General features: G+C 43.7%; 1 protein-coding gene across 1 annotated transcript in view; it reads left to right on the plus strand.

The window, feature by feature from the left end:
* ADGRV1 (adhesion G protein-coupled receptor V1) overlaps positions 1 to 17,396 on the plus strand; it is a 742,217-nt gene that overhangs the window by 649,646 nt on the left and 75,175 nt on the right. Inside the window, exon 86 of the mRNA XM_077289021.1 lies at positions 2,198 to 2,376. Within this exon, the coding sequence (XP_077145136.1) occupies positions 2,198 to 2,376 (179 nt within the window). The remainder of the gene's footprint in view (positions 1 to 2,197; positions 2,377 to 17,396) is intronic.

Here is a 17,396-nt window from a genome sequence, read left to right on the forward strand (position 1 = left end):
AAACAGGCTTAGAGCTCCCCCTTCTGGTCTGGAGTGTGAACATGTTGCATGTGTGTAATACCTGAATGTGGTTGTCTTTCATTGCCTTCAGACATGACATCACTTCTCCCCTGAAAGGATAATGACATCACTGCGACGACCAGGACACTGGGGCGCCGCATCAATACAGAGTGATCTATTTCAAGTGTTTATTTCTTTTAAAGTTGATGATTATGGCTTACAGCCAATGAAAACCCAAAAGTCATTATCTCAGTAAACTATAATACTTTATTACAGCAGCTTGAAAAATTATTTTAAAATCCGAAATGTTAGCCTACTGAAATGTATGTTCAGTAAATGCACTCAATACTTGGTCGGGGCTCCTTTTGCATCAATTACTGCATCAATGCGGCGTGTCATGGAAGCGATCAGCCTGTGGCACTGCTGAGATGTTATGGAAGCCCAGGTTGCTTTGATAGCAGCCTTCAGCTCGTCTGCATTGTTGGGTCTGGTGTCTCTCATCATCTTCTTGACAATACCCAATAAATTCTGTATGGGGATAAGGTCAGGTGAGTTTGCTGACCAATCAAGCACAGTGATACTGTTGTTTTTAAACCAGGTATTGGTACTTTTGGCCGTGTGGACAAGTGCCAAGTCCTGCTGGAGAATGAAATTTTCATCTCCAAAAAGCTTGTCGGCAGAGGGAAGCATGAAGTGCTCTAAAAATTTCCAGGTAGACAGCTGCACTGACTTTGGTCTTGGTAAAACACAGTGGACCTACACCGGCAGGTGACCAACTCCCCAAACCATCACTGATTGTGGAAACTTCACACTAGACCTCAAGCAGCTTGGATTGTGGCCTCTCCACTTTTCCTCCAGACTCTGGGACCTTGATTTCCAAATGAAATGCACAGTTTGCTTTCATCTGAAAACAATGCCTTGGACCACTGAGCAACAGTCCAGTTCTTTTTCTCCTAGGCCCAGGTAAGACACTTCTGGCATTGTCTATTGGTCATGAGTTGCTTGACACAAGGAATGTGACACTTGTAGCCTATGTCCTGGATACGTCTGTGTATGGTGGCTCTTGGAGCAATGACTCCAGCAGGAGTCCACTCCTTGTGAATCTCCCCCAAATTTTTGAATGTCCTTTTCTTAACAATCCTTTCAAGGCTGCGGTTTATCCGGTTGCTTGTGCACCTTTTTCTACCGCACTTTTTTCTTCCACTGAACTTTCCATTAATATGCTTAGATACAGCACTCTGTGAACAGCCAGCTTCTTTAGCAATGACCTTTTGTGGCTTACCCTCCTTGTGGAGTGTGTCATTGACTGCCTTCTGGACATGTCAAGTCAGCAGTCTTCCCCATGATTGTGGAGCCTACTGAAACAGACTAAGGGACCTTTTTAAATGCTTAGGAAGCCTTTGCATGTTTTTTTGTTAATTATTCTAATTTACTGAGATAATGACCTTTGGGTTTTCATTGGCTGCAAGCCATAATCATCAACATAAACAGAAATAAATACTTGAAATAGATCACTCTGTTTGTAATGACTATATAATATGAGTTTCATTTTTTGTATTGAAGAACTGAAATAAATTAACTTTTGTGATAAGCATCTGTATGTATATTAACAGCTCTGGCAAAAATTAAGAGACCACTGCAAAATTTTCAGTTTGTCTGATTTTTCTCTATAGGTATATTTTTGAGTAAAATTTAAATTGTTCTTTTATTCTGTAAACTTTTGAGAACATGTCTCCGAAGTTCCAAACAATAAATTTTGTATTTTTTTTCTGACAAAGATAAATGACCAAAATAAAAAAATTAAAGAAAAAAAACATTGCTTTCAGACCTCAAATAATGCAAATAAAACAAGTTCATAATCATTTAGAAACAACAATGCTAATGTTTTAACTCAGGAAGAGTTCAGAAATCAATATTTTGTGGAATAGCCAGGATTTTTAATCACAGCTTTCATGCGTCTTGGCATGCTTTCTACCAGTCTTTCACACTGCTTCTGGCACAGAAATTTAAGCATTTCTTCTTTGTTTGATGGCTTGTGACTATCCATCATCCTCCCGATTACATTCCAGAGGTTTTCAATGAGGTTCAGGTCTGGAGACTGGGCTGCTCATAACAGGGGTTATATATACACACACACACACAATATGTACAGTATGTATTTTATTGTTTACTGCATGTTATCACTTTTATTTTCTAGGCAATTAATTTCTGGTATGTTCTAGTGATGAACGATGAGCACGCAGAACGACGGCATCTCATCTTCTTTGTAGTGGGATGGGGGCTTCCTGCAGTTGTTGTTGTCCTGCACCTGGTCATTCTCAAAAGTATCTACCATAAGCACATAACTGAGATTTATGGATTGGTCCATGGAGACATGTAAGTTCTTTGAAATATTTATCAATTTTTCTCCCTAGTATTCAGTTAAATGCAATCCTAAAATATTTTTCTACAACAGAATGACAATGAAATGGGTTTTGTGCTCTCCATCAAAGGGAGGGATGTCCATATGTTAAGGCTGTGTGCCCACAATGAGTTTATGATGCTGCATATTTTTGCTGCTTCAAAAACATAGCGTCTCACAGTTCCAGTTCTTTTTTACTCAGTGTAAACTGACCTGCGGTTTCAAATGCGCAACATAGCAATTTCTCTTATGGATACGCTGCATTTTATGTGCAGATTTTTCCTATAGATTTGCATTAGATGCTGAAGAGCTGTAGGTAAAAAACGCACATGCATTTTTAGTGCAATTTTGCAGGGGAAACAAATCTGCAATGACTGTGTCAATAAAGTTTTGTCAAATCCAAATACCAGGAAGTATCAAAAATAAAGCAGCTTTATTTAAAACATGACATAAGAAGATATAAAAACTGCAGCGTCAAAAATGCAATAAACACAAATGTAAAAAAAAGCATTCAAAAACGCAATGAAAAAATGCAAGTAACCTAATTTATGTAATATTTGCAGAAACGATGCAGAATTTCTGCAAAATGAAAAACTCACAAAAAGCTCATTGTGCAAACGTAGCCTGACAGAGTACCATGATCCCCTTGTTTATAGCATTGATGTCTAACTCTTGCTAAAAACACTCTAATCCAAGGCCCGGGCTGTATACCGGCTTCTGCAGCACTACGGATTGGTTTTAACCAGGGGCGGACACAGACTGCTTGGGGCCCCTGTGCAGGAAATGTGCCTGGGCCCCCCTCCTTTTAAGGCGACAAAGCTAAGGGACTGTGCTATACATAAGTGAGTACACTTTATACTAAGGGACTGTTAGACATAATAATCGATAATATTGTCTTCCTCCACCTCCCCCTGATCTTAAACCCATTATAAATCCCCCGCATCCCATTATTGCCCTCTCCCCCACCTCCCATGATTTAGCACCACGTTTACCTCTTCACCATCTCCATTATTGCTTTCTCCCCCACCACCCCATATCATTGCCCATTCCACCACCTCCATCATTGCCTCCTCCCCACCACCCCCATCATTGTCATTTCCACTGCCAGCATCATTTCCTCCTGCCCCACCACCCCTATCATTGCCCTCTCCATCAACCCAATCATTGCCTTCGGCCCCATCACCCCCATCATTGCCCTCTCCTCCACCTACACACACACACACATCACCATTCACCTCTCTGCACACACACACCTCACCTCTGCTCACACAGTATCCTGAAGCCGCACCATCGCTGGCAGCTTCCTGTCTCACACAGCCGTGGCGCTAAATGATGATGTCATTCAGCCGCTGCTGTGTGGCAGGAAGCAGGATGAATCTATTTCCTGCAGCTCCGCTCCACTGCCTTTTTCTCTTGCAGGCAGCGGAGCTGCAATCCCATGATGGCAATCTGGCCAGGGGCCCCCCGGAGACGGATAAACTGGCCAGATTGCCCTCATTTTTAGCCACCCTGCAGGCAGGGATGGTTTTAGGCAAAGTGGGGCCCTAGGCAAAGTTTAAAATGGGGCCTCAAATCCTAACATATTGCACATCACACAGAAGCATTTCTGTTGTATTTACAAGCGCTGAGTTCAGGCCACTAAAGGAATGTGATCGACAATACTGAAGTTTTCAACGCTTGTTTCCCGGCCTCTTTACACCATCTGAGAAAGAATAATGGGAACAGAACAATCACTAATAGATCACTAACAGATCACCATACAGTATCATGTTACCAGCAGCACACCTACAGTTTACAACGGCGATGTGCTGCTGAGAACAATGATTTCTGTTCCGGCATAACCAATCCAATCAATGGATGAATAGGCAGCATTTTACTTGTTTAGTATAATACACCTCATAGTCCTCAATATATTATAATGTGCACCACAGTCCTCCATATTGTAAAATACACACCACATAATCCTCCATATAGTATAATACACTCCTCAGTCCTATAATTCCCTTCCCACAGTATAATGCACCCCATAGTTCTTCATATAGTATAATGTATTCCCCATAGTCCTTGATACAGTATAATGCAGCCCACATATATTATAATGCAGCCACCCCATAGAGCATAATGCAGCCACCCCACAGAGTATGATGTAACCCCCATGGAATATAATGCAGCCACCCTCATATAGTATAATGTAGCCCCCCATAAAGTATGGTGCAATCACCCCTCATAGAATATAAATATAATACAGAGCCCCATAGAATATAATACAGCCCACCTCCCCATAGAATATAATGTAGCCCCATCAAAGAGTATGATGCAATCCTCCCTCATAAAATCTAATACAGCCCCCATAGAATATAATACAGCCCACCTCCCCATAGAATATAATGTAGCCCCCATAGAATATAATGCAGCCCCCCACAGTATATAACAGAGCCTTCCCCATAGAATATAATGCACCCCCCATAGTATATAACACAGCCTCCCCCATAGAAGATAACGTATAATGTACCCACCTTAGTATACAACACAGCCCGCATAGTATACAGCACTGCCCGCATAGTATACAGCACTGCCCACATAGTATACAGCGCAGCCTCATAGTATACAGAACAGCCTCATAGTATACAGCGCAGCCTCATAGTATACAGAACTGCCCGCATAGTATACAGCGCAGCCTCATAGTATACAGCACAGCCTCATAGTATACAGCGCAGCCTCATAGTATACAGCGCAGCCTCATGGTATACAGCACACAGCCTCATGGTATACAGCACTGCCTCATAGTATACAGCGCAGCCTCATGGTATACAGCACACAGCCTCATGGTATACAGCACACAGCCTCATGGTATACAGCGCAGACTCATAGTATACAGCACACTGCCTCATAGTATACAGCGCAGCTCTCCCCCCCAGAATGGCCCCACAGTCCAGTACTCAGTTATAGAGTAAAAAAAAAACAACACAGCACACTCCTCACCTCTCCTCGTGCCCGCGCTGCTTCCAGTTCCTGCTCCTGCCGGCACACAGTGAGTGCACGGCAGTGTCTGTCAGAGGCAGAGCGGAGAATGATGAGAGAGGGAGTGTCAGCTGACACTGCGTTTTTGATGCGTTTTCTCCACGCAGAAATGGGTCAAAAACATTATGGAAACCTTAGCCTTTGTGCACATTGTGTGTTTTTGATGCATTTTTGCGGCATTTTTTCCGTTCAGAAATGGGCCAAAAACGCTATGGAATCCTTATGCAAGCTAATTCAATGACAATCCTGAAGTGTTGTGCACATAGTCAGTAAACTTCCTTTGAGTATTTGCAGTGCGTTTTTTCCTGCAGCTTGTCAAATCTTTGTGCGTTTCTGCAGCGTTTTTCACCCATTGACTTCAATTGAATCAATCAAATCCGCAGCAAAAACGCAGGTATAAAAATGTTTGCGGATTTGCTGAATTTTTGTTTGTGTTTTCACATACTTCCTATGGTGTTTCCCATGCTGTCATCTGTTTGACAGCGTGGAAACATCGGTGAGGCGGTTCTTATTGGCGGTAACGCTACCGCCCGTAAGAATGTCGGTGAGAGCACTGTGGGGTCATGCTGTCAGATGGCAGCGCGACCCCACAGCTGTGACCTGCGGTAAAACGCTTACCACAGGTCAGCAGGCGTGGGCTGACGAGACTACTGATCCCATCGGGCTACCTCTGCTGTCACTGATAACAGTGAAAGCAGGTGCCACTGATGGGAGATGTAGTCTCATCTGCCGGCGCCTGTGCTCACAGTTAGAAAAAAAAAGTTAAATAATTACATACATATTCAAATAAAAATAATAAACCCATTATATTCACCTAACACCAAATTCCCGATGCCCTCGTCTCCTAGAAAAATGTAAAATAATAAACCACCATATACTCACCTGTCCGCCATAGTCCACGTAATTCCGAGTGTCCCACGGCAATCTCACGTGTAGAATACTCACATCGGAAGATGTGAGTGCCCTACCTGGCCGCCGGTGATACACTGACAGGAGGTACTCCCTCCCGCAGTGTATCACTAAAGTGCCGTAAGAGAGTTCACCGGAGTACATCAGCTAATCAGCTCCGGTGTTCTCACAGCACCATTGCATGAGAACTGTCTCATGTCAGCTCAAAGATACACTGCGGGAGCGATTACTTCCTGTCAGTGTATCGCCGGCTGTCTTTGAGAGCAGTCACATTAGTGACTGCTCTCAAAGCCATCAGGATCGTTGAGAGACATTATGGATTATCTTGTCTGCGGACAGGTGAGGAATGTTGGGGTTTATTATTTTATTTTTGTTGCAGATTCATTAAATGAATCTGTGTCATTATTTCAAGTAAAGGACTTTATTCTGGGTGTCTGTGTTTTCATAGAATATTACTATGGGGTTACTAATGGATAGGTGTCTTATAGACACCTCTCCATTACTATCCTGTGGGCTTGATGTCACCTGACAATACAAAAGTGAGATCAACCCCACAAATATGAACTCCACTTGCCACCGCTACAGGGTAAGTGGGAAGAGCGAGGCTAAGTGACATATTTGGAGCATCTTTTAGATGTTTTTAGTCTGGGAGGGGGCCAATATCCATGGCTCCTTCCTAGGCTATTAATATCAGCCCTCAGCTTTCTGCCTAGCATTTGCTGGTTAGATTTTATAGGGGGACCCTATGTCAATTTTTTTATGGCGTCCCCCTGTAAACTAGCCAGTAAAGGCTAAGCAAATATCTGTGAGCTGATGTTAAATAGCCTGCGAACATTTATGGCTATTGGCTCCTTCCCAGAATGTTAACATCAGCTTTCCCTCTGCTGGTTATGAAAATTACGCGGGAGCCTACGCAATTTTTTTTCTTTAAAATTAACAGTTGCTGTTTGGTTACAGCTTATGTACAGTTGTTCTGCTAATGCTCCTACATAGGCTGGTGACAATGTGTGTGTATTTGTGTGTGCTTGTGTTTACTTACCGTCTTAGTAATGAGGATGACAGGCTGACACCTTTTCATTACTAAGCCTAGAGTTAGGGTACCGTCACACAGTGCAATTTTGATCGCTACGACGGTACGATTCGTGACGTTCTAGCGATATCGTTACGATATCGCAGTGTCTGACACGCAGCAGCGATCAGGGACCCTGCTGAGAATCGTACGTCGTAGCAGATCGTTTGGAACTTTCTTTCGTCGCTTGATCACCCGCTGACATCGCTGGATCGTTGTGTGTGACAGCGATCCAGCGATGCGTTCGCTGGTAACCAGGGTAAACATCGGGTAACTAAGCGCAGGGCCGCGCTTAGTAACCCGATGTTTACCGTGGTTACCAGCGTAAAAGTAAAAAAAAAAAAACCGTACATGCTCACCATCTGATGTCCGTCCGGTCCCTTGCCGTCCGCTTCCCGCTCTGACTGTCTGCCGGCCGGAAAGTGAGAGCAGATCACAGCGGTGACGTCACCGCTGCACTCTGCTCTCACTGTATGGCCGGATCTGTCAGAGCAGGAAGCGGACAGCAAGGGACCGGACGGACATCAGATGGTGAGCATGTACGGGTTTTTTTTTTTTACTTTTACGCTGGTAACCACGGTAAACATCGGGTTACTAAGCGCGGCCCTGCGCTTAGTAACCCGATGTTTACCCTGGTTACCCTGGGACTTCGGCATCGCTCCAGCGCCGTGATTGCAACGTGTGACCGCAGTCTACGACGCTGGAGCGATAATCATACGATCGCTGCGACGTCACGGATCGTGCCGTCGTAGCGATCAAAATTGCACTGTGTGACGGTACCCTTAGGTGTCAATGACAGCTACTGACACCCAGCTCTGTAATCCCATTACCCTGATTCTACTGCATCAGCATGAAAAACATGGTGTTGAACCAAGAAATTACATTACAAAATTTTTTTTTTTTAAATATCTTTAACTCAAAAAAGCGTTCATTGCTGTACAAAAATGCATGCAAAAAACGCATACAAAAAACACTGCAAAAACGCACCAAAAAAGTTTCAAAAATGCACAAAAAAGTGGCAAAAAACGCGCATTTTTGCAGCTGTGTTTTTCCTGCCAAGAATTGCAGGAATCTTGCAGAAATTGCTGCAAGCAAATACTCAACGTGCGCACATAGCCTAATATTACCATCATGTGAATGTGAGAGAGGTGCACAGAGCTGTACCAGGTGTACGGTGCCACAGCCCCCTCAATCAGCTGATCAGTGGGGTACCTGGGTGTTTGACCCTCATAGTATTGGTATGTCATCAACATTAAGGTCCCGCAAAAACATTTTAACGTTTACCAGGGTGAGAGTTTAAAGGAGATGATCCACAGATGTGGTCTAAGAAATGGTGAGACCCAAGGCTGTATTTGTAATAACTAAACTAAATAGCAAAGCCACTAAAGACTCAAAGTCTCCAAAAATTCGATTTAAACAGCAGAAAAAAAGGGCAGCAACACTTACCTGCCCAAATCTTGGAACAAATGCACTACAGGGTGCAGCCAGCCCATAAAGCAAGATGTTGGCAACACAGGTGCAAAATACCAGATCAAAAGCCACTCTCCACGTACCCATTCCTGGAGGGGATGACTGCCCAGTATACATTTGCACAATGAAGGCCCACATAGGGCGTTGTTCACACACTGGTACTGCCTAGTGTCTGGTTCACAGCCTATTAGTCAGGACCCTACTACTGGCCAACACACTCTCAATGCATCCCAGTGCGAACGCCCCTCATGAGAGACCGAACGTGTTTGGGCTCGACTGCTCCCCGAGAAATATAGTGCAAAAATATATACAAAAATTGTGAGGTATTGGTTGATATTTTGGCCAAAATACGTAAGCTCGTAACCCACGCCAAGGGTCCCAACGTTTATGAGTCCTACACTAAACTAAATAGCAAAGCCACTAGAGACTCAAGGTCTACAAAAATTAAATTTTCAACAGCAGAAAAAAAGGGCAGCAACACTTACCTGCCCAGATTTGGTATTTTGCACCTGTGTTGCTAACATCTTGCTTTATGGGCTGGCTGCACCCTGTAGTGCATTTCTTCCAAGATCTGGGCAGGTACGTGTTGCTGCCCTTTTTTTCTGCTGTTTAAATTGTATTTGTAATAAGGTGCTTGAGGGCAGGTGCCTAGGAAGGCAGGAGGGAGGCACATTTCTTCTTTTGCTTGTTTTTCACTAATATGTCAGTGCTGCTGTCACAAATCTAATATATAAAGCTGAATGTGTGTATGTGTGTGTGTGTGTATGTCCGGGATTGGCATCTGAACCGTCGCAGCTACAGCCACAAAATTTTACACAGTCACACGTCTGGACCCCGAGAGCGTCATAGACTATGTTGTGAGGTGAAATTTTAACCCCGTGCTTTCCAATTCACCAAACAATTTTGCCCCTATCTACATAATGGGGAAAAAGTGAAAGGAAAAGTGTTGGAGGCGTCGCAGCTACAGGCACAAAATTTTGCACAGTCACACGTCTGGACCCTGAGAGCGTCAAAGCTATGTTGTGAGGTGAAATTTTAACCCCGCGCTTTCCAATTCACCAAACAATTTTGCCCCTATCTACATAATGGGGAAAAAATGAAAGGAAAAGTGTTGGAGGCAAATTGACAGCTGCCAGATGTGAACAAGGGGGACTTAAAGAATGAGAGCGATGGCGCCAAAGAGTATATACTGTACAGTTGCTAAGGTGGGGCCCCGACATGGGATAATCACCACACCGCCACGGGGATATGAACACACACACAAAATGCACCACACACTACCACGTGCTCGAACACATATTCCACCCTCAGCGCACATTTCACCACACATACACCAACCTCGCCACATAAAAGTCAAAACACAAAAGTCGCCGCTCAAAACTCGTCATGCGCAAAACTCTCCACATGCAAAACTCGCCACACGTGCAAAACTCACCTCATGGAAAACTCGCCGCACGCAAAACTTGCACATGCGGAAAAATTGCCACATGCACAAAAGTTGCAACACATGCAAAAGTTGCCTCACACAAAACTTGCACATACTCAAAAGGCACCACACATAAAACTCGCCACGCGCAAAACTCGCCATGCGCAAAACTTGCTGCACACAACTTGCTACACTAACCTGTCACATGCAACTCGACACACAAAAAGTTGCTACACGCATGTTGCCACACAAAACTCATCTCACAAAAGTCGCTACATGCATGTCGCCACACGCAACTCAACACACACAACTTGACACACGAAACTCGCCCTAAAACACACACAAGTCTGGTATTCTTCAAAAATAAAAATCTGATTAATAAGCAGACAAACTACAAGAGCAACAAATGTACCATATAGGAATCCGGCAGCTGTCAGTCACATGACCTGTCTATTATGTGTATGTGTGAGCTAATATATACTGCCAGGGGGTGGGCTTACTGTTGGCTGGGGATTTATCAGGCTGCCAATTTAGCTTACAAATACTGAGGTAAAAATACTGACCAAATAACGTGTGAACGAGGTCTAATACAGGAGGAGATGACATACAGATATATACTATATACAGGAGGAGATGACACACAGGTATATACTATTTACAGGGGAGATGACACACAGGTATATACTATATACAGGAGGAGATGACACACAGATATATACTATATACAGGAGAGATGACACACAGGTATATACTATATAGAGGAGATGACATACAGGTACATACTACATACAGGAGGAGAAGACATACAGGTATATACTATATACAGGAGGAGATGACACACAGGTATATACTATATACAGGAGCAGATTACCTACAGGTATATAGTATATACAGGAGGAGATGACATACAGGTATATGCTATGTATAGGAGGAGATGACATACAGGTATATACTATATACAGGAGGAGATGACACACAGATATATACTATATATAGGTGAGATGACACACAGGTATATACTATATACAGGAGGAGATTACATACAGGTATATATAGATGACATACAGGTATATACTATATACAGGGGAGATGACACACAGCAGGTATATACTATATACAGGGGAGATGACATACAGGTATATACTATATACAGGAGATGACATACAGGTGTATACTATATATAAGGGAGATGACAAACATGTATATACTGAGGTGAAATGAGAGGTGTGAGGTGAAAATGAAAAGGTGTGAGTGCAAAATGAGAGGAGTGAGGGAAAATAGTGGAGTGATCGGAAAATGACAGATGTGAGGTCGAAATGACAAGTGTTAGGGGGGAATGAGAGGAGTGAGGGGGAAAATAAGAGGAGTGAGGGGGAAAATGAGAGGTGTGAGGGAGAAAATGAGAGATGTGAGGGGGAAAATGAAAGATGTGATGGGGAAAATGAGAGGCGTGATGGGAAAATAAGAGAAGTGAGGTGCTATAACTAACCACAGATAGTTACTATGCCCAGGCAACGCCGGGCTCTTCAGCTAGTCAGTTATAAAATCTGTCAGCAGCAAGGAAACACCTTCTGGCACACAGACACATCTGAGCTTATGCAATGTAATACATGTCTCAGCTTATGCATGCTGTTCATGCTATAAACATCAGCACACTGCTCTTCCCTTATGTTACAGTATATAACTGCTGCAGCAGGGGTCCTCACCCCAGGCTGTGTGCTGCTCATCCCATGGTACGGCGGCACTTGTCTCCTGGAAGCCTAGTCACCTCAGCCCACATGCTGATTCCCAGCTACGACCCTACCCTGCGCTACCTCAAAGATCTCTCGGTTATCTGTCTGCAGGATCAGTGTGTAGTGGTCAGCTAGCTCAGCTGATGAGGGGGTTATGTGGCCGCCCAGCCTCCCCTGATGGGACATCCTACTGGTTAGGCCTTTATGAGGCCAGCCAGTCTCCTCTGACATCCTACTGTTGAGATGATTTTGTGACCAGCCAGCCTCCATTTTTATCAAGTAACAAAATGCAAAGTAAGTGAGCAAAAGGAGAATTTAACTCAAATCAATATTTGGTATGAGCCCCCTTTGACTTCAAAACAGCATGGATTTTTCTAATTACACTTGCACACAGTTTTTCTTGAGAATCTCAGCAGGAAAATTGTTCCAAACATCTTGGAGAGCTAACTGCAGATCTTCTGTGGATGTCGCTTGTGCAAATCCTTCTGTCTCTTCATGTAATCCCAGACACACTTCATGATGTTGAGATCAGATCTCTGTGGGATATTATTACATATATTACTTCTTGTTCTTCTTTCATGTCAGAGCACATAGCGTTTTTTGATCCAGCTCTACAACTAATTCGGCACAACAACTGATGCGCAAGATGAATGGTAACAATCCCATAAAAAATGTGGGATTCATTCACAGAACAGATTCCATCTGGCTTTTTTTCTACCATGCAGGATGGAAATAAAACTGGATGGCTGCATAAATGGAAACAAAGTGCATATCTTAATGTCTAGGTGATAGAAGGGATAGAGCAAAAATAAAACATTGGTTCAGATGAGTATTACTGTATACATAGTCACGTAACATGATAAATTTGAAATACATGAACATTTTAACATTTTAAGACCAATAAAATAGTTCAATTCATACTTGAAGGGGTTCTCCATTTTTGACATTTTAATATACCAAAGGCTCATTCTTCTTAAAGATGTCTAAATCCTCAAAAATTACTTTCCTCCTTTTGTGGTCTCTGTTGAAATGGTAGCAGCATTGATGTCACGACTACAGCACTTGTGAGATACAGGCAAGTACTGGGAGTAGCGGTGATGTCTAGGTGGATGGTACAAGAACGCTGTGCCCAGTGATTGGCTGCAGGAGTCAGGTGCTGTAGTCATGACATCATTGCTGCAGCCTGTCACAAACAGCGGCAGTGGACCAGACAGAGCTGAAGCAAAGGAGAGTAAAGCTAGGTACACACTGCGCCTGTGCCACAGATGGACGCCAAGACTTAGGAGGTATGCGTCAGACACTGACCACCATTCTGTGAGGGATACATTTGCGGCGCCCCAGGGTCCTGGTCGTCGCAGTGGTATTGCTTTCCTCTCAGGGAGAGTGATGCCACGTTTGGAGGCAAAGAAGAATAACTGCATCCAGGTATCAAACATGCAACACATTTTCACACTCGAGACCACCAGGGGGAGCTCCTGCTCCTATTTATTAGGACACTCCCCATACATATATATAACTGGTTGTCTGTAGGGAAAGTTCAGTTCCTGGCAGAGCTCCAGACAGGAGTTCAGTCAGTTCCAGACCAGAGTCTGAGGAGGATGGAAGGTTAAAGGAGCTGTGCATGCCCTCAGAGCCGCAGCTCCCAGAAAGAGACATTGAAAGGCAGAACTGTATTGCAGCGAGCGTGAAGGAAGTCGAAGCAAAGGAGAGGATACCAGAAGGGGACCAGCCCCACTCAAGCTGTCTCCTTTTGAGGCGCAACATCCCCGTAGCCGGAACACCGAGGGAGTAAGGACCTCTACGCCTTATTTCAGAGACCGGCAGGACAGCTAATTGCAGGTTACATGTCCGCACTTACACCCAGAAGGCACGGTGACACCTACAGAGCCGGGTTATCTAAGAGACCCTATAAACAGGCTCAAGTCACCAGTCATACGGGTATTGTCCTATCCTATATGGGGGACAGAGAGATCGAAACACCACATCTGTGAGACCCTTATGTGAAGCCATAGGCAGTAAGGGACTACACCACCACAGCACCAAGGAAAGCTACTGATTTACACCTGGATAAGGGAACTCTGGACTGGCCTCCAAACCGGCCGGACTCTGCCTGCCCTGTGGTCTGGTACCCTGGACTGTGGACGCTGAAGTCTTCAGTAAAGGTAAAGAGACTGCAACCCTGTGTCCTCGTTCTTCACTACGCCATTCATCATTCACCACCTACACACCGGGAAGCCCTGGGGATACACTTTACCTGTGGGAAGGTATACCATCTAGCTGCCATAACATCACCCCAGCAGACCCCTTAAAGCAGCATCGGTCTCCCTGACCGAATACCACAGGTGGCGTCATGAACATTCCCCTTAAAGACCTTTCCCTTTTACACGGACGTCCCAGGGCCACGGACCAGGTCAGCCACCGTGACATCCCCCTGTGAACCGAAGGACCCGATACCGAGTACCCCACTGCCCTTGGGGGCGATCCACATTTTTTGCAGTGGCCCTCTGTATAGGAAAGCAAAGTCTGCTGCACTTTCCTATACAGTAAAACAAATGGTCTGCAGATGCAGAAAAAGGCTCAATGAATACACTTTTGGCCTTCGTCTGGTTAATCGGGCCTATGGCAATATTACAATGCACGTCGGGGAAAAGCTCCCAACATGTACTGCAGGCTAGGTGCATACACTGTGTGCAGAATTATTAGGCAAGCTGTATTGTAGAGGATTATTTTTATTATTGATCAACAACTATGTTCTCAATCAACCCAAAAGACTAACAAATATCAAAGCTTAATAGTTTTGGAAGTTGGAGTGGTTTTGTTTTTAGATTTGGCTATCTTAGGAGGATATCTGTTTGTGCAGGTAACTATTACTGTGCAGAATTATTAGGCAACTTAATTAAAACCAAATATATTCCCATCTGACTTGTTTATTTTCACCAGGTAAACCAATATAACTGCACAAAATTTAGAAATAAACATTTCTGACATGCAAAAACAGAAACCCAAAATATTAGTGACCAATATAGCCACCTTTCTTTATGATGACACTCAGCAGCCTTCCATCCATAGATTCTGTCAGTTGCTTGATCTGTTTACTATCAACATTGCATGCTGCAGCCACCACAGCCTCCCAGACACTGTTCCGAGAGGTGTACTGTTTTGCCTCCCTGTAGATCTCACATTTTATGAGGGACCACAGGTTCTCTATGGGGTTCACATCAGGTGAACAAGGGGGCCATGTCATTATTTTTTCTTCTTTGAGACCTTTACTGGCCAGCCACGCTGTGGAGTAGTTGGAGGCATGTGATGGAGCATTGTCCTGCATGAAAATCATGTTTTTCTTGAACGATACCAACTTCTTCCTGTACCACTGCTTGAAGAAGTTGTCTTCCAGAAACTGGCAGTAGGTCTGGGAGTTGAGCTTCACTCCATCATCAACCCGAAAAGGTCCCACAAGTTCATCTTTGATGATACCAGCCCATACCAGTACCCCACCTCCACCTTGCTGGCGTCTGAGTCGGAGTGGAGCTCTCTGCCCTTTACTGATCCAGCCTCTGGCCCATCCATCTGGCCCATCAAGAGTCACTCTCATTTCATCAGTCCATACAACCTTTGAAAAGTCAGTCTTAAGATATTTCTTGGCCCAGTCTTGACGTTTTATCTTATGTTTCTTGTTCAAAGGTGGTTGTTTTCAGCCTTCCTTACCTTGGCCATGTCCCTGAGTATCGCACACCTTGTGCTTTTTGTTACTCCAGTAACGTTGCAGCTCTGAAATATGGCAAATCTGGTGGCAAATGTCATCTTGGCAGCTTCACGCTTGATTTTCCTCAATTCATGGACAGTTATTTTTTGCCCAGCACGCTTCTTGCGACCCTGTTAGCTATTTGCCATGAAACGCTTGATTGTTCGGTTATCACGCTGCAAAAGTTTGGCAATTTCAAGACTGCTGCATCCCTCTGCAAGACTTTTCACAATTTTGGACTTTTCAGAGCCCGTCAAATCTCTCTTCTGACCCATTTTGCCAAAGGAAAGGAAGTTGCCTAATAATTAAGCACACCTTATATAGGGTTTTGATGTAATTAGACAACACCCCTCCTCATTACAGAGATGCACATCACCTGATTTACTTAATTGGTAGTTGGCTCTCAAGCCTGAACAGCTTGGAGTTGGACAACATGTATAAAAAGTGTCATGTGATCAAAATACAACTTGCCTAATAATTCTGCACACCGTGTAGACAAAGTGTGCACTCAGCCTAGGTCATGATAGTTTTAAGGAGAGCAAACACTTGGGGTATTACAATTACCACTAAGCTAATATGGGGTGTTGCCAGGATTGAGTCGTAGGGTAGCAGATGGAGTAGATACAGCCATAGTGAAACCAATAGATTATTACCAATTTCGCTCACACATTTCGCAGTGTTGTTACTAATATTGTAATATGTGTAGTAAAAAAAAACACCATAAGAGGAAAAACCTCCACTATACTAAACAAAAAACACACCAGAAAACAGGCAGAGATGCTTACCTGTTCAGGGCCTCCAACAATTGCACTAACCAGGGTGCACCAGGCCCAAGTAAAGATAGCAAAAACACAGGTGCAAATAATACTAATGCAGCCAACCTACAATCAGGAATTGGCCGCTTGGAGCACCCGTGCAAAAAATAGTCTGTATGTGGCATGTTCACACAGGAATGCAAAGTATATGGTGCAAAGCCTATTAATGACGCCATATGTATAGCGGGCTAACCATAATGCATCCTGTGTGAACAGAGGCCACAGTGTACAGAGCCATCTAGGGCTCAGCCGCACCCTGGAAAAATATACAGTGCACCAAAAACATAATGTATGCAAGGTATTGGTTGATATTATGGCCACAATATTTAAGCTGCCAACCCGCGTCAAGGGTCCTTGTATATTGGCAGTCCTAATCTAAAAAAAACACCATAAGAGGAAAAACCTCCACTATACTAAACAAAAAAGTAGGTTGTAGGTTGTAGGTTGGCTGCATTAGTATTATTTGCACCTGTGTATTTGCTATCTCTACTTGGGTCTGGTGCACCCTGGTTAGTGCAATTGTTGGAGGCCCTGAACAGGTAAGCATGCCTGTGTTCTGGTATTTTTTTTTAATATGTGTAGTAATAATAATAGTAATAATAACAAGAACAAATATGCGTAATACTATCATGGAAACTATGAATTACACAACTTAATACACATCATTAATATAAATAATGTAACATGTATGTTTTGCTTTTAATTATGTATTAGCCTTAAAGGGAACCTGTCACCCCCAAAATCGGTGGTGAGGTAAGCTCACCGTCATCAGGGGCTTATCTACAGCATTCTGTAATGCTGTAGATAAGC

The sequence above is a fragment of the Ranitomeya variabilis genome, chromosome 1 (genome assembly GCF_051348905.1).
Source record: "Ranitomeya variabilis isolate aRanVar5 chromosome 1, aRanVar5.hap1, whole genome shotgun sequence".
In the NCBI taxonomy this organism is placed as follows: Eukaryota; Metazoa; Chordata; class Amphibia; order Anura; family Dendrobatidae; genus Ranitomeya; species Ranitomeya variabilis.